At 44.6% G+C, this 22,043-nt stretch overlaps 3 protein-coding genes across 4 annotated transcripts; 2 read left to right on the top strand and 1 right to left on the bottom strand.

The window, feature by feature from the left end:
• Positions 1-457: 457 nt before the first annotated feature.
• Positions 458-4,084, bottom strand: heyl (hes related family bHLH transcription factor with YRPW motif like). The gene is made up of 5 exons (XM_058047135.2): positions 3,694-4,084; positions 2,330-2,396; positions 1,931-2,014; positions 1,473-1,554; positions 458-1,390 (listed from the first exon to the last, which is right to left on the bottom strand). The coding sequence occupies exons 1-5, from the start codon at positions 3,771-3,773 to the stop codon at positions 747-749; spliced, it is 957 nt and encodes a 318-aa protein (XP_057903118.2). The 5' UTR covers positions 3,774-4,084; the 3' UTR covers positions 458-746.
• Positions 4,085-11,889: 7,805 nt separating this feature from the next.
• zbtb8b (zinc finger and BTB domain containing 8B) lies at positions 11,890-14,822 on the top strand. Of its 2 annotated transcripts, XM_058046310.2 has the most exons (5): positions 11,890-12,040; positions 12,585-12,777; positions 12,848-13,700; positions 13,770-13,948; positions 14,025-14,819. In XM_058046310.2, the coding sequence occupies exons 2-5, from the start codon at positions 12,604-12,606 to the stop codon at positions 14,361-14,363; spliced, it is 1,545 nt and encodes a 514-aa protein (XP_057902293.2). In that variant the 5' UTR covers positions 11,890-12,040; positions 12,585-12,603; the 3' UTR covers positions 14,364-14,819. The 2 variants fall into 2 exon arrangements, with proteins under 2 accessions (XP_057902293.2, XP_078648159.1); XM_078792033.1 differs by lacking the exon at positions 11,890-12,040 and having other exon boundaries at positions 12,597-12,777; positions 14,025-14,822.
• A 4,403-nt stretch (positions 14,823-19,225) lies between these two features.
• LOC131101335 (tissue alpha-L-fucosidase-like) lies at positions 19,226-22,008 on the top strand. The gene is made up of 8 exons (XM_058046311.2): positions 19,226-19,658; positions 19,879-20,013; positions 20,097-20,234; positions 20,308-20,413; positions 20,475-20,675; positions 20,750-20,940; positions 21,054-21,153; positions 21,223-22,008. Exons 1-8 carry the CDS (start codon positions 19,318-19,320, stop codon positions 21,355-21,357), a joined length of 1,347 nt encoding a protein of 448 aa, XP_057902294.2. The 5' UTR covers positions 19,226-19,317; the 3' UTR covers positions 21,358-22,008.
• Positions 22,009-22,043: the final 35 nt, after the last annotated feature.

Below are 22,043 nucleotides of genomic sequence, written 5' to 3'. Positions count from 1 at the left end.
TTGCACACATTCAATGGTACTCATTTGTTCTCATTAAATAAGCTGCATTCAGAATTTAATGCAGTTTTCCTTGGCACGTATACCCAACGATGTTACATAGACACCAGTTAATAATACTTATGTGTAAGTATTACCGCAAATGTGTGGAAAAAGTCAGTATAATAAGACATTAAACTCAGGAAATTATGAGGTAGACATCAGTATTACCGACGTAAACTTATAAATGTGTTAAGATAAGGGTACTGGAGCCACACAGGGAAAAAAATAATTCTGTTATGCTCGAATAAAACAAAAATGTCAATTTGACAAGAAAATATTGCTTTATCACAAGTATGAAGTCAAAATATTCTGAAGGTTCAAATGAAAAATAAATGACAAAATATGTAAGAAAAACTTGTATGTAATGTGAATTATGGTGGAGGCAAAAACACGTCAATAATAAACACAACCAAACGTGAAAGGCACTTTGTCTTTATGTCATTTTTTTTATCCAAAACATTCTTTGCCATACACAATAATCTTATGTATAAATGATTTTGGGAACTAATACAAACGTCACAGTTGAAAAATCCATAATCTGAGTTAAACATCCACATATGGCTCTGTTGAACATTCTTCTATTTGTTAATGGTCGTTGTTTGTCATTATCTCAAAGGTTCAGTCTCATATGGCTTGTAGAGTCGTAAAAAGACACAGACTGTCCTCAAATGCTTTTGCATAGTTCATTTGGGATTTGATCAAAGTCTTCAAAAAGCTCCAATTTCAGTCCCCCATCCTTGGCCCGACTTGCCACTCAAGCCCCTGCGTTGGACTGTGGGAGACCCCAGAGGTGCAAACGGTCTGAAAGAGATGAGGGGCGGTACGGTTGGTGGAGAGGAAGCGGAAGGGGCGGGAGGGAGAGGCGAGGTCCTGCTGTGTGGGGAGGCCTGGGTGGGCCTGGACGGGCCTGAAGATGGGGACGCGGCAAGGGATGGCAGCCTGTGAACGCTGGCCAGTGCGGTGGGGGCTAGGAGAGGTGGCATCCCCTGCTGGCAGCCGACCAGCGGCGCGAGACGGAGGGAGGCGGGTGGGGGGTAGCTCCCCATCAGGGCGATATCCCTTCGCCCGCTGGGGAACGGCGGGGAGGAGGAGGCGGGTGGCAGGGTGGAGGACATCTGGGGGAAGGACACCCAGGGCCAAGGAGGGAAGGGCAAAGTGGAGCTTGGGGGCGACTGAAGGAGAAGGGGGTCCAGCTCGCTCGCACACTGGGAGAGGTGGGTGACCAGGCGGGCTCCAATCGGGTCTGGGGAGTCTCCTTCAAGGGAGCTGAGATACCGCACCACCTCTCCAACACACTCCCTGAAGCCCAGAGTCCTGTAGTCCACTGCCAGGGCCCTCGCGTCAAAGTACCCTGCCACAAAGTGGGTGACCAAAATGAAAAAAAAAAGCACAAAATACTTTTTTTTTTCAAGAAGTTGGGAGCAATATCTTACCTTTCCCACCCATGGCATGCAGAAGCTTGAGGTGGTCCACAGTCATTTGCAGAATCTCTGCTTTCTCCAATTTAGAGGAGCCCTGAACAGAAAAACCTCAATGATTCTATTTGGAAAACAAACAATTGCAGACCTCCACCAAGGCTCAACAACTGGGACCCTGGACCTTAAAGAGAAAATATTCCAGTTCCTCTAATGTTCATGTTTTGAGGAACATAATGCAATAAGATTGTATACAGTATAAGTAAAGTACTACAAATTGCAACATAATCTGATGAGATTTGACTGAGATTTTAGAGTCTGAATAGGTCAGATGGGCTATCCCATGCAGATTTTTGCTGTATATGATCTAAATCTCATCCAAAAAAATACCGAAAAATACCCACCCATTGCTAAAAATTCTGATTGACATTTCAAAAAACCGACTAAATCTAAAATAATTCATCTTGAGACATTACCTGTTTCTCAAAGGCACTTGGTACCAGCCTCCTTAGCTCAGACAGGCTGTGGTTGATCCGGTCCCTGCGCCTCTTCTCTATGATCTACACGACAACAACAGCAGTGAAATATGTTCGTTATTGACCACAAATCCTTTTTAATATAAGTTTTCACCACATTCTAGGCTAAAAAAAACAACATTCTCACAGTAATAAGCATTTGTTATATAACCAGAAGAAAGTCTCTTCAGGAAAAGACACAAAGTAACAATACCATTAATGCGGAGTGAGTATCAAACTTAGCAAGCTGTCACTCTACTGGTTGTTTTCCAAAAAATCAAAGTTGTAGACAAATGTATTTTTTTTTGTTCAACCACATGTCAGACTATAAAGTCAGGCCTGAGGGTTTAATGCACTCACCCCCCTTCTCTTCTTTCGGGCCAGAATCTGTGAAGCGCTGCCAGGGGACATGGACCCGGTGACTGGGCTGCATGATTCAGCAGAATAAATGGTGAGTCGACATATTGTTCTGATTACCCCGTCTTTAATATGACGCAGAGGCAGCATGGCACATCAGAGCTCTTCAATTGGATTACATCTTGTCGGCCTCAGGAGAGGGACGACTCGGGCTGTTTGGCTTAAAAGTGTTTATGTAGATGATTATAGAGCCTCTGGGCCATGCGTTGGCTCTCACGGGCCACCATCCCAGCTCCGTACATGTCGGTTTGCACGCTCTGCTCTCTTCACGGGAGTGTCATGACAGCTATTCCAGCGCCAACTTTGTCCCCATTGTGTTTTTGTTAGACGTTTACCGCTGCCAATTTAGCCGTGTGGTTTTGTTTAGATCGCCGTTTGATGGCTCCCACTTGAAAGGGCCGACGCTGTCTTCTGTTCGCATGTCACGCGGCAATTTGATTGACCCCGAGGGCCGTCTTTCATGTCACGTACGGCCTCGCTGAGGGCCCTGCGGTGTCGCCAGAATTCCTGCGAATGCAAACACACGCTGACAAATAAGTTGGAATCTGTGACGAGTGATGCTGTCGCCGTCCTCTATGATAATTCCCACAGTACGTTCCAATACAACATATTCTTATTTAGTCATTAAGGGCCTGCATGTCCTCCTCTTCTCCTCTATATTTATTATGGTTTTCCAAGTATGACTACAACATCCAGTACAAGAACTACGCATCAAAAATCAGCCTTTACAAAGATAATAATGCTCATTTTTCAGCAATATTTGTGGAATTTAACATGCTTATTATTGTGCCGGCGTTTTGGGGTGGTGTGCAACTGCAGTGCATCATAGTAGCAGCTATTTCCTGTAATATTCCATTATTATTATTATAGACCCCTCAGTGCAACTATAGAATGGAAAAGACCTTATTAAGTGTGTCTGGGTACCTAACATTGTGATCAGCCTAAAAAATAAAAAGAATTAGGTTCCCAATTGTGTTTTTAATGCATTTTTCATAAATTTGTAGTTGCAAGTTTGATGGATATTATTATTATGTGTTCAAAAGCAGTAGTTTTTAAATTCATTAACAGCACTAGTGTCTTCTTCTTCTTCTTAATTTATTTCAGACATGCATACTATGTTACATTATTCTTTCTCATATATATATATATACATATATATACATATACATACACAAACATATACATACATATACATACACACATAATCACTAATCACTAATCTTGTCATTTCTACCAACTTATCTCAATTTCTTCATTCCATATACTTGTGTCCTTATGTCAGGTGTGCTAAAGCAGTGGATGCTCACCAGTAGCTGTCCTCCTGTCCCACGTCAATCAGCTCGTCTGTGTCCGACTCCTCGGAGCTGTAGTCGTGAGGTCTCTTCATCTCGCCGGCCCTGTACGAGGAATCGCCACACGGCCGATGCTCTTGTTCTTCCTTTCTGCTCGTAGAGGGCGCCACGCTGACGATTTGCCTCCCGCTGGACCAGTCTCCTCCTTATAAGAAGCCTTCTGCTTGAGTAAGTGTTCCTTCCACCCGTCTGTCTTCCGTCTCCTTTGCTTGGCTAGTGCTGGTGCCACTCGATCGACCCCCGAGGGCCCATGACAAAGTGGCGAGAATTCCCAAGCTTCTATTTGTCTCCCTCTGGCATCTCGTCTCCTTGTCACAGCCACCCAGTGACAACGTTTGGCAGTTTGAGCAGGGTTGCCAGTTTTGGCTCCATCCCTCCTTCCCTCTCTTCTACCCCCCCCCCCCCACGCCTCCTTTCCATGTCCCTCCTCCCTCCCTTTAATCTGGCCTTCCCCAGCTTGTCACATCCCCCCTCAACAACCACCACCACCCTGTCCCTTCCACCCCTTTGCTCTGTCGCCCTCTGTCAATTAGCCCTCGGTCTCATCCTGCTCTCTTCCTTCCTTCTTTCTTCTCATGTTGCTTTAATTGTGTGCTGGTGTAGAACAATGGCAGTACTAATTTGTGGTGGAGAGAGGTGAGGAGTGTGGGAATGATGGAGCGTGATGGACTCCATCACCTGCGTGATGGATAGATCACATTTCTGTGTGTCACACATGTCATTGTGTGAGAAGAGAAATGTTTTTATCGGTGTGATGGTCGTTTGTTCATGCCATACTACTGTATGTGTCTATGCATGCAGTGTAAATAAAGCCACATTTCTTCCTCTTAAAGTCGACATTTTCCAGCCTTTTCCCCGTGCTGCAGCTCGGCTTTTTGGACGGTGATAATTGTTTTCAACACAACAGATAGGGAGACGTGACTGTCACATGATATGACGTCTGTTGGTGGAAAATTGTAAGAAATGACACCACAACAAAACGGCAATTTTTCACCTTCAAAGTTGCCATAAGAAGCCTGTTTTACACAGAGATCGCTCAAATCCATTTTCTATGCCGCTTATCCTCACTAGCGGGTATGCTGGAGCCTATCCCAGCTTTGGACAAAAAATGCTGGCACTTCTGTTATGCATCTCTTATGCATCTGTTTGGCGGGATCTCTTTGTAAAAGTGCTTTTAGCTGCCGGACAGGAGTCAAGGTGTGAAAACAAAGCAAGATGGCAGCCCACAGGGGTAGTGGACACGAAGGGTCAAGAGTGCTATCAGTCCAGTGAGTGTCTGAACATCTGCTTCTTCACCGAACAGGACAGCCATCTCTTTGCACACACACGCATGAAGCGAGCTCCTTTCATTCACACATGCGCTTCTGTGCAACACTCAGCCGTCGGCTTCCACAGCCACCGTGGGAAGATCGCTGGTGCAGATTACCATGGAAACACGAGAGCCTGGCGCCGTGTGTGTGTGTATGTGCGTGTGTGTGAAAAAGACTAAGGGCTAAGTGGCATGCACCCTTGGACACAATGCCCAGCTGAGTGTGTTTCTTCCTGCTTGGCAGACTGGAAGGGTGTGTTCGTTTAAACATACCACAACGATTGCGTCCAAGATGTTGTAGCCCCTATTCGTGCTTGTTTGGGTGCTTTGAGCATAAAACGTCTTTCTCACTTAGCAAATTATCCTCTTTTAGATGATTTTGTAAGTCATCTGAAGCCCTTTAAATTGCCTTGATGTGTACTCACTCATTCAAATAAAGGTATCCCCATGAGTTCAAAATAATGCAATGCGATTTTAGGCCCACAAATTAGGTTTTTAAGGTGAAATATAAAGTATGCATATATGTATGCCTTCATCAAATACAGCAGAATTTGGCATATTTCAAACATAGTGGCAAATGGTGGTTAACTGTAATGAATTAATTTGAAAATTGTGAACAATTTGATTTAAATTAAGAATAATTTGACAGCTCAAATGTTTTCATAAAATTGACACTACTGTGTCAAAAAAATATGTCCCATTGTTGCATTTGCTGAGGAAGCCCTCATTCATTCTTTCCCCCAATTAGTATTGCAAAACTGCTTGTTTTTCCTATGCATTCCCCATTCTGTTTTCACTTACGGATCTGAGCTAGCCACACTTGCTGCTTGTTCCAGAGTGACGCAACTTGTATGAAAAACACAAGCGATTAAGAAGATGAATGAAGAAACTAAATGAGTTAAATATGAGAATAGTTTCAGAGTGTGTGCAGACATAAGAGGGAGAGATCTGAGAGCTGATGAGATGGAATTCGGCAAGATTTCTGCCAGTCCTGATCAGCTATTTTGAGTCCTCTGCGCCACATCCCTCCAAACCACAACAAGGCGAAATTAACAAGCTCATACTTTTACAATTTTCACTCACGCGCCCGCTCACGCTCACAGAAATCTTTCACACGAATGTGAACAAAACGTATAAGACAAACACCCGGCTAACCATGCTTGACTCCTGCAGCTATATTAGAACACCGTGTGCGTTGATATGTACAGCACATTGTGTATCAATATTTGCAATAAAAATGACTTCTACTTAAGTGAATTATTATATTAGATTCATTCATTCATTAATTCATTCATTTTCTACCGCTTACCCTCACGAGGGTCGCGGGGGTGCTGGAGCCTATCCCAGCTGTCTTCTGGCGAGAGGCGGGGTACACCCTGGACTGGTGGCCAGCCAATCACAGGGCACATATAGACAAACAACCATTCACACTCGCACACTAAATGCTAATTGTTCCTAAATAATGAATAAAGCCATGTTAAATAATCAAATGTATACATACTCACCACTAAGGAGTGATCATGATACATCATGGACCAGAACCGCCAAAGTGCAAAAAAAAACCATGACCTGTAAAGCATAAAGACATAGACTTAGATTGTGGGCTTTACTTTTATTATCACCAATTTATAAATGACCACTGATTCAACCGTGAATGCTGAATGGCCAATGTGTGGATGCACTTTTCCCTAAATTACAATCCATTACCATGAGAACATGCTGAGAGCGCCCAGTCATTTGGTTTGAAGAAGATATGCTGCATATTTGTATTGAAGAATGACTATTAAAGCCTTTAATGACATATTGTCTTTGCCATGTATGCAATAGCTGTAATTTTAGCCTCTCTAATCATCCAGTTGTTTTAGCCAGTGAGAGGCATGCTCATATTAACATCACTCAGTGTATTAATGCCTCACTAAACCTATACTTTCAGCATCAGACATGAAAAAGGTCTTCAAAGTCTGCTAGCTAGGATTGGCGTGGGAACTGGCACCAGAGTGGCTTGGCAATGTCCACCAAACTGGATCCATGATGGGATGGATGTCTGTGTCTCCAGTGCTCCTTGATTCACTCTCTGCTTGTTTGGATATACGAGACATTAACAAGGATGATTTGGGTATTTAGTAGTCTGGATTGTTTTCAAAGTTAGATTCCAAGGAGCTTGCTGGGAGGAAGGTAGGCTCATGTGTTTAGGACTGTGAGGTGTCTGTCATGGGTGCCTGAGGGCAGCAGTCATGCCTCAGTCTGCTTGTCACGGTGCAAGACAGAGAGAAAGTCCTCCCTCCTCATCCGGCTCCCCCGTGCAAAGATAAATAGAGAGGCTAAAAGGCGGCGAGGAGACGCAGAAAGGAGCTTTTGTGGCTTCTGAGTGGGGTCTCTTTCATGGCCGTTCCCACAGCATTGAGCATGATGACATTCACCATGTTTCACACACACACACACAGACACACACTGATGGGACTGCGGTGACTTTCGCTGGTGCCGGGCCCCAGACGAGATGGCGAGGGCCCCGAGGAGCCACAGGCAGCCATTGTGCTGTCGCCGCGGAAACCAGCCTCTTTATGTCAGACATGTTTTTCTGTTTGTTTTCTTTTTTATGGCTTTAATGTGGGCAAGGGCGAATGTTTCCCCTCCCGACCCCCCCCTTCACTCCCGCTGACTGATCTGCGTTATTTCCCCCCCAATAGACATCTTCCTCCCACCAATCCATCCCCCTTTCCATTCTGTCTCCCTCATGTTTTCCGTCTTTTTTCTCATCAGGGATCATCATTTGCTCAGACATCCCGCATGTTTGTCGCAAATAATTTTTCCCATAGGAAATAATGGCAAGTCAATGAATTACTTACAGGCTCAAACTGTCACCGTCATCATAAAGCCTTTAAAAACTGCACATGCTATGTTTCAAAGGTCACACATTGTAACATTTATTATATCATTTTACAATATCTTTCAACAACGGTCCCACAATGGTGGACAGGAAGTGTGTTGGCCAAAATCGCGCCATGATGCTGGAATTTATATCACTGAAAAATGTTAGCAAACCCCTACTGTGTGTCTGTTGCTTTAATGCTAATGAGCTTTCGCCCTTGTCTTTTCCCAGGTTGTGTGTCTCCAAGAAGCAACATACTTAATTTCAGCACATGTAACAATGTAACATGAAAGTAGGACAGGAGAACACAAACATTGCATTATTTTAAGATGTGTAGGAAAGCCTGCTTTTTTTTTTTTTAACACAAAAGCATTTTGAAAAATTCAGTTTTGCATAATATGGGACCTTTTGGGTGTTAAATAAGCTGAGCCCTAGGATTCATTTTATGATGTGTTGTGAAGCCTGCAGTTTTACACAGCTGACCTCCAAGGTATACACTCATTTAGCCAGAGTGTGGGCAGATACAGTTTTATTATCATGCTAGCCATTGGCCATGCTGCTTACATTAGCATGAAATTGCTGTTAAGACTTCATTGATTCATGGCAGCCAAGTGGATAGAGTGGTTAGCGCGCACAGCTAGGAGACCTGGGTTCAATTCCACCCTCGGCCCTCTCTGTGTGGAGTTTGCATGTTCTCCCTGTGCATGCGTAGGTTTTCTCCGGGGACTCCGGTTTTCTCCCACATTCCAAAAACATGCTAGGTTAATTGGCGACTCCAAATTGTCCATAGGTATGAATGTGAGTGTGAATGGTTGTTTGTCTATATGTGCCCTGTGATTGGCTGGCAACCAGTCCAGGGTGTACCCCGCCATTCGCCCAAAGACAGCTGGGATAGGCTCCAGCACCCCCACGACCTTTGTGAGGATAAGCGGTAGAAAATGAATGAAGGAAATAATGATAAGGAACACACTGAGACCCCAGACTTGCTTACAAATTTTTGTTTGACTTTTGACTTTCCGCAGTTCTTAAAGACAAGCTGTTCCCACACTCAGATGATAACTACAGTAATATAAAAGGGAGAAAGTGTAGTGGAAAAAAAAACTTGATGCCCAAGATGTCTTCCAGTGAACAAAAAAGCAGGCGGTTTCTATTTTTAAGTGCGAGAAGAATGTCGCTCAGTGCCATGTCTCAACGGCACGCCGGCCCGTAATCATTTCATTGTGACTTGCACATCACACACGGGCCCAGAAGAAAGAGAAAGTGATAAATGAAAACATGTGCTTCATTTCAAGAAGGGAGCAGATAGTGTTAACTATTACTGTGTACTAACCACTAACTAGAGTTTTCTAGTTACATCATAATTTGTCAAGAACGTATTTGTTCGCGGCCTTATAGAGAGGGTGCCGCATCCCTGTTTGACACCGCCCCCTCCTCGACACCCTAGGGTGCAGCCAGCTCTCTGACAGCCTCTTAGTATTCCAAATCCCTCTTATAACGGAACACCTCCCATTATCAGGGAGGCGTCCGTTGACACGTCACCCCCGTGGCGTCTCAGAGGAGCGGCCGCAAGCTGCCAAAAAAACATGTCAACTTAAAAAAAACAAAACAAAATGCCATCGCTGAGCTGCATTGCTCAGACATTTTTAGCTTTGCCAGTAGAGATTATAATGAGTGTGATGGGATGTGGCAGATTTCAAAATTTGAGTGGTCTTAAATATTTTATGGGAACTGTCATTTACACTGCTTGTGTGAAATTGTATAAAACTATAAAAGTATGATCACTACTACTACTACAATGTCCGTAAAAAGCATGTGATCGGCTTAGGCCGATAAACGCATTTCAAAGCCGGTCACAAAAACCGATCAGCATGCGGCGGCAAATCTTACACTTCTGCTGTGTCACATAGGGTTTGCCGCTAAAAGGACGCCTCTTCTATTGAGCTTGACACATGCAGCACCGATCGACACCAGCGCGTTTGATCGCTCCTGTACTCCCACTCCACTCTTCTTGCATCCTTGTTTACACGCTTTGCCGCCTTGATTCTGGTCTTCGGACTCCTAATGTGACTTTTTTTTTTACCACAAGTAATTCCGTTAGTTTGGAGCTGGTTTTTGTCCCATTGAAAAGATACAAGTGAATGTCACGTTGATGTGGTTCATATGAGCAGCCTTATAATGATGGTAATAAGATGACAGGGGGTCCCCTATCTCCCCAGGGGGTCAACTCTTGCTAGTTATTTCTTATCATTGTGGAATTCAGTATACAGTATGTAGTGTTTCCCATACATGTGTTTATTTGTGATGTGTATCTATGTCAATTGTGTATCTATGCTATTTCAACTGAAAAATTACGATTTGCCGCCATTGGCATGTCCGTGCAAGGGAGGCTCGATACGGATGTTGTAAAAGTAAAAGAAGAAACAAAACCGAAGTATCTTGCTGAAAGGCAAGACGTGTGCAGGAAAGCAGCTCGACACACGAGCCTCGGTACCGCACAAACACAGTGGCGCTCTCAGACATGAGTGATGTTTGAGGTCAGCGTCTGAGGATGCTTGGCGAACTGCATATAGCACGACACGCTTTGATCGTCGCGCTCCGACTGTGGCAAACACATCAGTTTTTTTGGGGGGGGCCCTTCGCTACCGGAAGCGTGCGGTGTGGGAAGGCTCCACTGTGCTAAATATACAATCATAAAAAGGCTGGCAGATTTATTTCAGTCCGCCTTCCAGAGAGAGAAGAAAGGAAGACGCGTTAGACATGATAATTACAGAGACCGAGAGGCACGGTGTCCCCCCTCAATACAGAGGACAGTGGTGTCTCCCAAATAAAGAGGGGCGCCTGCTGTATTAGAGTCTCAATGATCAACCGTGATGGATAAAAGGACAAAACACACTACATGCCTGTTGCTCATTGGCCAGCAGTAACAAATAAAAATGCAACTAAAGAGGCAAATCTTTCACTTTTTTCGTCAACTTCACCACTGATCCACCCCACTCCGCTCTTAGCTTTTTGATCCCCAGTTGAGGGTCGTCTTGCTTTAAATTCCACAGATTCTGGGATAATTCAAAAGGCACATTCTTGCCCCCTCCCTCCCCAACTCCACTCCCCGACCCCACCAAGGAGACGGCGCTAGGAATGGAAAATGCCACTGCCATCCCTCGGCTCGCTCTCCCTCCATTGTCCCGAGTCTTTAATCAGACTTCCAATGTGGCTCGCGCTGCCACCGTGGTGCGTTGTCTCAGCCTGGGAAAATGCAGGCCTGAGTGCTTGCTAGACCACAAGGAGCGAGAGGGCCGCCGCTGCAGGGCCTCGGTGCCAGACTGTGGCTTCCAGTGCGGCTGACACACACAAAGAGCGTGGATGCAAACCTTACATGAAGCCTGTTTGCTTTTTAAGACTTTGATCTGTAAATGCATCATGTTACATGAGTCAATCATAAATCTTTTTTTTTTTGTTGTTGCCCTGAAGAGTTCGCTCAGTGCTATACATATCATGCTCCAAACCTCTGCTATATCATGTAAACAAATTATTTAGATAAAAGCCTGTACAGATGGAAACCAGTTCATGATAATGTTTTTATGGCCTGCACATCTTCAATGTGGTTTTCCCAGGCGTGCATTTGCCATGGGAAAATATCATTTAAGTCACTTCCAGGAGCTGTGGATAGGATATGTGGGTGTGGCAAGGCGATGAATAATAATAATTGTTTACTGCCGCCAAAAAAATAGTTTCTTTGTGAAATGGAATACTTTGGCATGTATTTAATTGTTGTTACCATATGGTAGATATTTTTTATCCCTAATAATATAGAAATGTATACATTTTAAATAACTCTTACTTCATGTATTCATGCATTTATTTATTTATGCATGTATCTTATTCTTATGCATTCTTATGCATTCTTGCAGTACAATTCAAATATATTTAACCCAGGAAACAAGCGCCCCTGTGTGTGGCCACGCCTCTCCACTCCTGATTGGCCAACTGACAACAGTCATTCATCTTACATCCGGAAGTACTATTAACTGTTTTTCCGGTCTCAAAATACCCCCCAAAAAATATCCTTGGACATCGAAATCTTTTCAAGAACACGGTAGATTGAGAGCTCGTTCGTTTTTTTGCGGGTAAGTCACCAGGGTAGAGGTTTTTAAAATGTTTTTATTGTACTCGTGGTCTTTCGGGTGGTTGCAAATGTGCTGGGTTTGTGTCGCTAGCGGTTAGCCTTTAGCAACATGAGCTACCCGGAAAAAAACAATGAAGCAAGTGGATAACCTCTTGTGTTTCTAAGTATTGTCACGTATGGCAAACTCTACTGCACGTTAACTTCATGTGGTTATATATAAAGGTCCCAAGCGTTGACTTATACATGGCTGCAACTTGTAATACATTTTCAATGGAAACGCTAATGTATTGACATAGCTTCCGTTGTATTAAAGCAAGAATACGTGTTATAGACATCCACTTGTTAAACACACAATCTGGAGCTATTCAAGACACTGTACATGCTGGCCTAAAAAAAATAAAGTGTTCACACAGACAGGAAACAATAATTCTACTTCATTATTATTGTTTTTATTCTGTGACACAATGGAAACAGACCTGATGAATGTTTCCTTTTCCCCCACTACCCAAAGTGCAATAAATGTGTTCTTTCCTCTCTCTTGGCAGAGCCCACTGAGGTCTAGACATGGAGGTGCCTTACTACCTGCCCAAATTGCTTTTTGAGCTCAACGAGCAGCGCAAGCGGGGCTTCTTCTGTGATTGCAGCATCCTCGTCGAGGGTCGTGTCTTCAAGGCACACCGTAATGTGCTGTTTGCGGGAAGCGGTTACTTTCGGGCTCTTTTGGTTCACTATTTACAGGTAGGGCTATATAGCCTTCACATGTGTGTTGTCCATGACAGGAAAGCTAATTGTGTGTATCATATTTCAGGACAGTGGACAGCGCCACAGCACAGCATCATTAGACATAGTCACAGCTGAGGCCTTCTCTGCCATCTTAGACTTCCTTTACTCCGGCCGCTTGTGCTTAAGCAGCAACAATGTAATCGAGGTGATGTCAGCAGCCAGCTACTTGCAAATGACTGATCTGGTGAACCTTTGCAAAGGGTACATCCGCTCATCTTTGGAAATATGTAACAAAGGCAAGGAGGGCAAAACAGAGGAGGGGAATGCAGAAGAGGAAGGACGGTACAGACTTGCAGACAGTGGAACTCCTGCTGCAACAAACCCCGGCAGCTTTGGGGCTGCGGAGCCTCGTTCACAGCTTACAGAAACAGATGGAGCATCTGTAAACCCAACTCATAGCCCTTTGCCCATCCACAATGACACCCCTCCAGTTCCAAGCAAAGACTGCCATTCTGGTGAGGAAAGACCAAAGCCACACATGGATCATGCTAACCTCTCCTCTTCTTCATGCTCTGCTTTGACGCCAGAGTTAGTGAACCCCAAAATAGAGTACGACCCGGATGAAGAGCTTTTAGAATCTCCCGACAGTAAAGATCTGGCTTCATATCCTGGACCCTCGCTTCCTCATCATAGCAAACAACTTCCCCCAAGTGTCAGCCTGTCCACTGAGCGCTGCTTCGTGGGCTCTTCTTTCAACGCCAGGCAGCTCATGGAAATGCTGGCCAGGGGGGAAGGCCCAAAGGTGGAGCGAGGGGGGCAGCGCTTTTTCCAAGGAGCCCCTGGTAGCAGCTTGGTAGCAGGCAGAGTGGAGGATGGTTTAAGCTTTGTGGGGTCATCTGTGATGGAGATCCAGTCTGATTGGCTCGGGGAGGATACAGGTATGGCACCCTACAGGTATGACTGTAGTTTGTAAAGTTGAGTTGAACTGTTTCTCCCTCTTCTGGTAGGAGATAACTTGCTGGTTCCTGTTAAGCTCCACAAATGCCCGTTCTGTCCGTACACTGCCAAGCAGAAAGGCATTATGAAGAGGCATATTCGCTGTCACACGGGAGAGAGACCCTTCCCTTGTCCCATGTGTGGCAAGAGGTTCACGAGGCAGGAGCACCTTCGCACCCATGCCTTGAGCGTAAGAGCGGACCTTGCTATGCTGCTGACTTCACAAGTTAATTTGGTTCTAATCACTCACTGTAACCCTCCATTAGGTGCACAGGCATGACTTGCCTGTGTCGTGCAAGAGCTGCAGGCGTGTCTTCACCGGATCTACCGTATCTCCTGGTTTGAGACGCTACGGCATCTGCGACAGCTGCAACTGCGTGACCACCACTCACACCGACTCCACACCGGTCCACGCGGCCAGCCAAGGGGAGCCCACAGAACGTGGAGACGGGGGCACCGACTGGTCCAGCTTCATGGACGACGTGGACGAGGTGGAGGTGGGCCGAGTGGAGGATTTGGTGGAGAAACAGATGCTGGAAAAGCAGCTGGCTGCCTGCAATGATGTAGGTCACACTCTGAAGTCTGAAGGCAATTATTATGATTAATTATTGAACTTCATTACTTGTTATATACAGTATACATATAAGCATATAAATGTGAGTTTTTGTGATTTGATCAGTTTTTTACTTATGCAGAGTGTACGCAGCATGATGGATTTGTGGTTAGCACCTCTGGCTCACAATCAGGAGATCCCATTAGAACATCTCTGCTGTGTAGTGTTTGCATGTTCTCCCCATGCCTGTATGTGTTTTCCCTGGTACTCCACATCCCCAAAACATGCACATTGGAGACCTTTAATTGTCCATAGGTGGGAACGTGAATGGTTGTTTGTCAATATGTGCTCTGCTCAGGGTATACCCCACCTCTCGCCAGAAGTCAGCTGGGATAGGCTCCAGCTCATCCATGATCCTAATCAGGACAAGCGGTACAAAAATGAATGGATGATTGGAGTTTTGTTGGTGTACTAAGTGTACAAATATTTATTTCCTTTCCATTTTATAAATTTGAATATTGAACCAATTGATTCCAACCTTCATTGATGCTAAATTGCTGAACGCTCAAGCGTATGAGAAGGGAAACATCGCCATCTACTGGCGAATTCTGTCACAGTTGCACTCATGAGAGAAAAGGGAAATGAAGTGATTTATTTTATTTCTTTCATAAAAAAAAGTCATGTAAATTAATAATGACTTTTTTTCCTCTTCTATTTTACTAACATGACGACAATTATGCAAATATATATACGGTCGTCAAAGAGCTAACTCAAGAGGGCGATAGTGAGTCAAACGTAACAAACAATCGTGGAAGAAGAGCTTCAGTTACAGCCAGTCATTGTTTTAAGGTAGAATCTGCCTTTAACAAAACAAAAACACGTAGTGGGTTGCAATTTGTGCTGTCACCCAACCTGAAACATGGGCAAGTCTCGGGACTTGACCGAGTTCGAACGGGGCCTGATCGTTGGAGCCCGAAGCGCCGGCTGCAGCATCTCAGAAACAGTCAACCGGTTGGGCTTCTCCAAGACGGCGGTGTCCAGGATCTACCGGGAATGGTGCGGCAAGAAGAAGACCTGCAGCACCAGGGGCACCGGTGGAAGGAAACGCCTCGTCGATGAGATAGGAGAGAGGCGGATGGAACGGGTTGTGGAAGCAAACAGCCGGGCTACAGTGACTGAAATCCAGAACCTATACAACTGCACCGCAGAGACACCGATCTCACTCAAAACCACCCAACGGGCCTTGAAGCGGCTGGGCTACAGTCGGAGGGCTCCCCGCAGGGATCCGGTGGCCCGGACCACGCAGTCTGGCCCTAATGAGAAATCGCTACCGAAAGAACAGCACCAAGCATCCACAGACTTCAGCAAACGAGAACAGGACACAAACAGTAAAATCCAGGCGATGTTTCACCAAGATGGCGCCCCCATGAGTTCCAATCAGACTGTGGCCAGGATTGGTGTACCTCTGCAGGGATCACAGTGTTGGTGAGGGCAGCATCGCCTGGAGCCTTCAGACAAACGGTGCCTGTGGCCCCTGTGCTTACCTTTTCACCCACTTTCATGGACTTTTTACTGTTTTACTGCACCACCATGGGACACACGCATCCTTCTATTTATGTTTAAGCACTTTGGTGAAAGCACATTTTTGCCAACTTATGAATTGTGACCACTGAACTGCATGCCGTGCCTATTGTATTTCAGTTTCAGACCTTAAAGGGAAACACAAAAACAAACATCTGTCCTTTCACCGTGTATTGGGCAAGTACAGTCACTTTTAAGAAGGTAAAGAGCAAGATATTATATTTAGTACTGTTTGTATTGTCGGAAGTTCTACGTGTTTGAGTATGGGTTTATATATGGGTATTTTTAAAATGATGTAATCAAAGCCATCCATGTCTTAAGGTTTGCATGTAAAGTATTGGCATCCATGGCGTCTTTCAGTGAAATTGATGAGCCTGCATATTTCTAAAATTAAATGTTTTTACTAGCTCTTTAAATTTGTGATTTTGTAAATGCTGTATTGACTTGAATATAAGTCGACACCTCCCTTTTTCGCAAGACTTTTTTTTGTAAAAATATTTTTGAAGACCATTATAAACAGAAGGGAGCCAAGAATGATCTACCTTTTTATCGATCCATCTATAACTGATAGCACCAAGCGTCATGAATCATCGCTGTAGTAACACAAGCTTCCTGAGGAGGGCGTCCACGAGTCACGTGTACCAAACAACCAACCGTGAAAGAAGAGCTTTATTTACGAGATGCTAATGTTTTTAGCTTGGTGTTTTTAGCTAGGTACCATCGAAACCAAGGAGGTCGGAGGTGGAAGGAAAGGAGGGGAAGTATCTTCCACGGTCGGGACACATGGGCAAATCTCGGGACTTAAGCGAATACGAGCGGGGCCTTATCGTTGGAGCCCGGAGCGCCGGCTGTAGCATTTCCCAAACAGTCAACCGGCTTGGCTTCTCCAAGACGGCGGTGTCCAGAGTGTACCGGGAATGGTGCGGGAAAAAGAAAACCTCCAGCGACCGGGGGGCTTGCGGGAGGAAACGCCTCGTCGATGAAAATGGAGAGAAGCGAATGGAGCGAGTGGTGGAGGCCAACAACCAGGCAACGATCACGGAGATCCAGTCGTTGTACAACTTCAGCGTGGAAAAGCCCATCTCCCTCACTACCACTCAGAGGGTTTTGAAGCGGCTAGGGTACAGCCGGGGGCCTACCCGGCGAGATCCGGTGTCCCGGACTGAGCCAAGTGGGCCCGCGGAGAGCTCAAATTTTGCCATGGTGTGCAACATGGACACGTGTAGGCAAAACCTGGACTCTTTGCACCAAGATGGCACCACAGTAGGTTCCAGTGACACTGTTCCTGACGAAGGAGCTACCCTACCTGGAAAACAGCGCTCATCATGAGGACATAGAATGGACCCTTCAGACCACCGGTGCCTGTGGCCCCTTTGCTTCACTGCTTATAGTAGTTCCATGCACTTTCTTGCACTATTTTCCCATCATGAATTTTTGTACTTTCCACACATGTCACCATTTTAACTTGCACATTTTTGAATACTTAACACTTAAGCACTTTCATGCACTTATACTTTTGCATTGTTGTGTGGATTATGTTTGCATTATGGGTTGACCCTCCCCCGACCAGTATTAAAACACCCTCTGCACATTTATAGCAGTATTTAAACAGAAGTGTAAATTGACTTAACTGTAAAGTCAAGTTTCTGTTCCAATTGCACCTTTTTGTATGGTGACTAGGAATAATGTCCCTGTTTTCTCCATATAAGTTTACATTATGTTCTCCTTAGTTCCAATCGCTTTGCATGCCGTTGTGCTAAAATCAATGTGACGTGCCTGTATGTTATTTGATATCTGTTATTCTGTTTGTTACATTTATTCATGCTATCTGAAAACCAAGCAGAAGCATGTGTCCGAGCAAGAGTGCTAAATGTAGTTTTTTTTCATTAAAACTGCATAAAAATGAGCAAATTCTTCTTAAAAGGTGTTTTGTGATGTGATGGAAGATGTGCTTTTTATAGCATTTTTTTTAGTATTAAAGGTTAATACTGAAATTAGTTAATGTATAACTAAGTTTCAATATAGTATCATGTAAGTTATATATAAGTGACATTTAAGTCATAATGTATGGTAACAATTAAGTAGTAGTCATGTATAGTCAAATAACATTTCTAGTAATGAAAGAATTTACAAAATGTTCGTAAAACACCATAAAAGTATGGTTTTCCTAATACAGGTACTGTTGTTATTACCCCTGTAGTGACATAAGCTAACTTAGGGGGCGGCAGTGAGTCCAATGTAGCAAACTCTTAAAAAGCATAGAAGAAGATCTCAGTGACGTTGAGGCAATGAAGAAAGTGAGATCTTGCCTATCTCGTTGAAACAAACAAAAAAAGAAGTAAAGACTTGTTGAAAGAACTTTATCTGTGCCTCCCAGTCCAGGCGGTAACATATGGGCAAGGCTCGGGACTTGACCGAGTTCGAAAGGGGCCTGATAGTCGGAGCCCGGAGCTCTGGCTGCAGCATCACGGACACGGCCAAACTGTTGGGCTTCTCCAGGACAGCCGTGTGCCGTGTTTACCGGGAATGGTGCGGCAAGAAGAAGACTTGCAGCGAGCGATCCGGGGGAAGGAAACGCTTCGTCGACGAGGTCGGGGAGAAGCAAATGGAGCGAGTGGTGGAGGCCAACAGCAGAGCGAGCGTCACGGAGATACAGAGGCTCTACAACTGCATCGCTGAGAAGCCCATCTCGCGCAAAACAACCCAGCGGGCCTTGAAGCGGCTGGGCTACATGTGGAAGACCTCCCGGCGGGTCGCGGCGGTCCGAAAGGACGACGAAGTTGAGAGCTCGTCGTCCAAACCACCAAAGGATAAAGCTGCAACAGACTCTGCGTGTAACAACACACAACCGCAACGCGGTAAAAGCCTGGATAGTTGAGCCAAGATGGCGGCACTGACGTTTCTCAAGTCACCGGATCAAAGTTCGTCATGATGCCTGAAACTTTGACCTTAAAGACAGCAGGCAGTTTTGTGATATTCAGTTTAGACAACTATATTTTCAATTTTTTAAAACCACCACATGTGGCACTTTTGTTTTTATTTGACCTTATGGCTTAATTTAAGCATTGTATTTACCTAATTTGTGTTTTGCCTGATAATAAAATATAACTGCTGTATTTAAAAAATATATCTGCCACTAGGTTACAAAATCTGATTCATCAATAATCCTTACATCTACGGATAAGTGAGGAGTCATTGAAATTAATCCATGTTTTACACCTCATTGCAATGTCTATTAATGTATTGCCGTGAATTGAGTGGGCTCCGGGTCGGTAGGGGGTGCTAAGCAATTGAAATGTAGTTATAAGCCCAAAAATGGGGATTTGGAAGTCACGTGACTCATTACACGATGAGATCATTATATGCGGAAGTAAATGTGTTTGAGCATTTAGCGAGTGTGCAAGTGAGCGTCGATAAGCCAAAACATGTTAGCTGCATTTATCGCCGTTTTACTTGGCACTTTAACGTCTGAAGCTCACTACACAGCAGACTGGAAGAGTCTAGATTCCCGGCCGCTCCCCTCTTGGTTCGACGAGGCCAAGGTGGGCATCTTCATCCACTGGGGGGTGTTCTCCGTGCCCGGCTTTAACAGCGAGTGGTTCTGGTGGCACTGGCAAGGTCAAGAACCACCAGACCCCAAGTGTGTGTCATTTATGACGAAAAACTACCCGCCGGGATTCACCTACCCCGAGTTTGCTAGTCATTTTCATGGCCAGTTCTTCAACCCAGAGGAGTGGGCTGACATATTCAACACTTCCGGAGCAAAGTGAGTGCTCTATAATGTTTGTTTTGCATAACTAGCTTCTCTTAGCCATCGGCAGATTCGTCACTACTTGTTTTAGCTACGCAGTTCATATGTATTATCAAGCTGTCTACTTTTAATTTACAATTCTTTGGAATTTAGAGGCCCACATTTACCAAAAATCATTGGTATATAAACATACATTTAAACCTCGCTGAAACGCTCCCCTGTATGTTCATTATAGGTATGTCGTCTTGACAGCCAAACACCATGAGGGTTTTACCAACTGGGCCTCTCCTTACTCTTGGAACTGGAATTCTGTTGATACCGGTCCCCACAGAGACCTTGTTGGAGATCTGGGGGAGGCAGTGCGCAAGCGGTAGGTCCCCTAAGAAATACCTGATGCTTATGAAACAACCAAACTACAATGAAAGTGCTTCATTTTGAAATATTCCTCCGTAGGTCACTACACTTTGGACTCTATAACTCTTTATATGAGTGGTTCCACCCTCTCTACTTGACTGACAAGCAGAATGGATTCAAAACACAGCACTTTGTACTGCATAAGCTTTTACCAGAGCTTTATAACATGGTTGTAAGGTCAGTAAGTGCTCGCACCTGCAGTTTCCATCATAACAGATTCATGGAAAGGTTAACAGTTTCTATCCTGCAGGTACCGACCTGAGGTGATCTGGTCTGATGGGGACTGGGAGGCACCGGACACATACTGGAACTCCACACAGTTCCTAGCCTGGCTCTACAATGACAGTCCTGTTAAGGTATGGTTCCTAATTGCCGTTTTTGTTGTTCATTCATTTAAACGTTGACTTTCTGTTCTAGGATACAGTTGTCATCAATGACAGATGGGGAGCCGGTTGTTCATGTAAACATGGGGGTTACTACAACTGTGATGACAAGTATACTCCAGGCCACCTGCCCGAGCATAAGTGGGAGAAATGCACGTCTGTGGACACGTTGTCTTGGGGCTATCGCCGTGACATGAAGCTGAGTGAGCTTATGGACCTCCCCGCCATCATAGAGGTGATGACACGTGACACAAGGACCACATACTGTATGTACCTGAGATTTGATAGTTTGAACTGTTTCCTGTTTAGGATCTGGTTCAGACTGTATCCCTGGGAGGTAACTACCTCCTCAATGTGGGGCCTACTCCTGATGGAATGATCCCGGTGGTGTTTGAGGAACGTCTGCGGGGAGTTGGTGCTTGGCTGCAAATCAACGGCGAGGCAATCTACTCTTCCAGACCTTGGAGAGTCCAGATGGAAAACGCTTCGATACCCGTGTGGTAGGTACCTGAATACTGTAGTTTCTTAAATTGTGTGTTTCCTCTTCATGAGGACATTTAAAATGGGATGTGATGCAGTGTCCAGAAAGCAGTTTTTTTTTTTTTTTTTTTAGGTATACGTCCAAAGGGGGCAGCATATATGCCACCTTGACGAGTAAACCCCCCAAGCCCACTGTGCAACTTTTGGAACCCAAAACATCAGCAGCCACTAAGGTAAACTCAGTGGACGCCCTTGGAACTGGCTGACTGACTTCTAACCGCACATTCTCGACCCTCATCCAGGTCATGTTGTTGGGGTACGCAAAGCCTTTATCCTGGTCGCCAGTCCAGCCCAATGCCGGCCTTAATATTGTCTTACCTGAGCTGCCTTACACACCAGGACAAGCCTGGACCCTCAAACTGGATGGGGTACAGTGAACGGCCAACACCAGAAGGTACAAAGTTAAGAACGTCGAAATGAATGAACTCATTTTAATGTGCACTATAAATGAAATCAGGCAACTCCTGTTTTTGCTCGGTTGCCTTGGTGACTATAATCTGAATTTTTTTGATTGGTTGATTATGAATGAAACATGTTGGCTATTTTTACAATAGAAATAAATGACAGATTTTCAACCAAATTTACACGTTTTCCTAACTTGCAGTGGCGATGAACCTAATTCTGATGATGTTCTATTCATTACTATTATTATATTTGAATTGGAAAAAAATCTACATCCCCAAAAGGTGCAAAATCCTAATTTCCCCTGACGTTAGACTCCTACATCATGCTCCTTCAAGGCTATACTGGAAGCTTTTTGTCACATCTGGTGTGAAGTGGCAAAAACATCCCTACAGTGCTGTCAGTCAGTTTACATTAGGGTGTACTTGTTAGGACAATGCCCACTGCAGAGCACAATTGACTCGAAATGCCAGCTCATTTCCATTTGTCCTCTGTGTTCACATCAATGTAAACCCCTGGAATAGAAGAACTCATCAAAAAGAGAGCAAATAAAGACAAAGGAGACACATCAGCCGCGTTTAACTGGCTAAAATAGCTTTATAGTAATCATATTAATAGTAGTAATAATTATATTAGCCATTAGAAAATGTTTTGACAACAG

This window comes from Doryrhamphus excisus, linkage group LG7 (assembly GCF_037039965.1).
Source record: "Doryrhamphus excisus strain RoL-2023G ecotype Guam linkage group LG7, RoL_Dexc_Guam_v1.1, whole genome shotgun sequence".
Taxonomy (NCBI): Eukaryota; Metazoa; Chordata; class Actinopteri; order Syngnathiformes; family Syngnathidae; genus Doryrhamphus; species Doryrhamphus excisus.
Note: the sequence above shows the minus strand (reverse complement) of the source record. Positions and strands in the feature narration are given on the sequence as shown.

Excerpts from the sequence above, each read along its gene's own strand:
- heyl (XM_058047135.2), bottom strand. The coding sequence starts at position 3,773 with ATGAAGAGACCTCACGACTACAGCTCCGAGGAGTCGGACACAGACGAG. Across the intron at positions 2,397-3,693 it reads GGACAGGAGGACAGCTACTG|CCCAGTCACCGGGTCCATGT; the intron begins GTGAGCATCCAC and ends TGAATCATGCAG. Across the intron at positions 2,015-2,329 it reads CCCGAAAGAAGAGAAGGGGG|ATCATAGAGAAGAGGCGCAG; the intron begins GTGAGTGCATTA and ends GTTGTCGTGTAG.
- zbtb8b (XM_078792033.1), top strand. The coding sequence starts at position 12,604 with ATGGAGGTGCCTTACTACCTGCCCAAATTGCTTTTTGAGCTCAACGAG. Across the intron at positions 12,778-12,847 it reads TTTTGGTTCACTATTTACAG|GACAGTGGACAGCGCCACAG; the intron begins GTAGGGCTATAT and ends ATCATATTTCAG. Across the intron at positions 13,949-14,024 it reads TTCGCACCCATGCCTTGAGC|GTGCACAGGCATGACTTGCC; the intron begins GTAAGAGCGGAC and ends ACCCTCCATTAG.
- LOC131101335 (XM_058046311.2), top strand. The coding sequence starts at position 19,318 with ATGTTAGCTGCATTTATCGCCGTTTTACTTGGCACTTTAACGTCTGAA. Across the intron at positions 20,235-20,307 it reads CTTTATAACATGGTTGTAAG|GTACCGACCTGAGGTGATCT; the intron begins GTCAGTAAGTGC and ends TCTATCCTGCAG. Across the intron at positions 21,154-21,222 it reads AAACATCAGCAGCCACTAAG|GTCATGTTGTTGGGGTACGC; the intron begins GTAAACTCAGTG and ends ACCCTCATCCAG.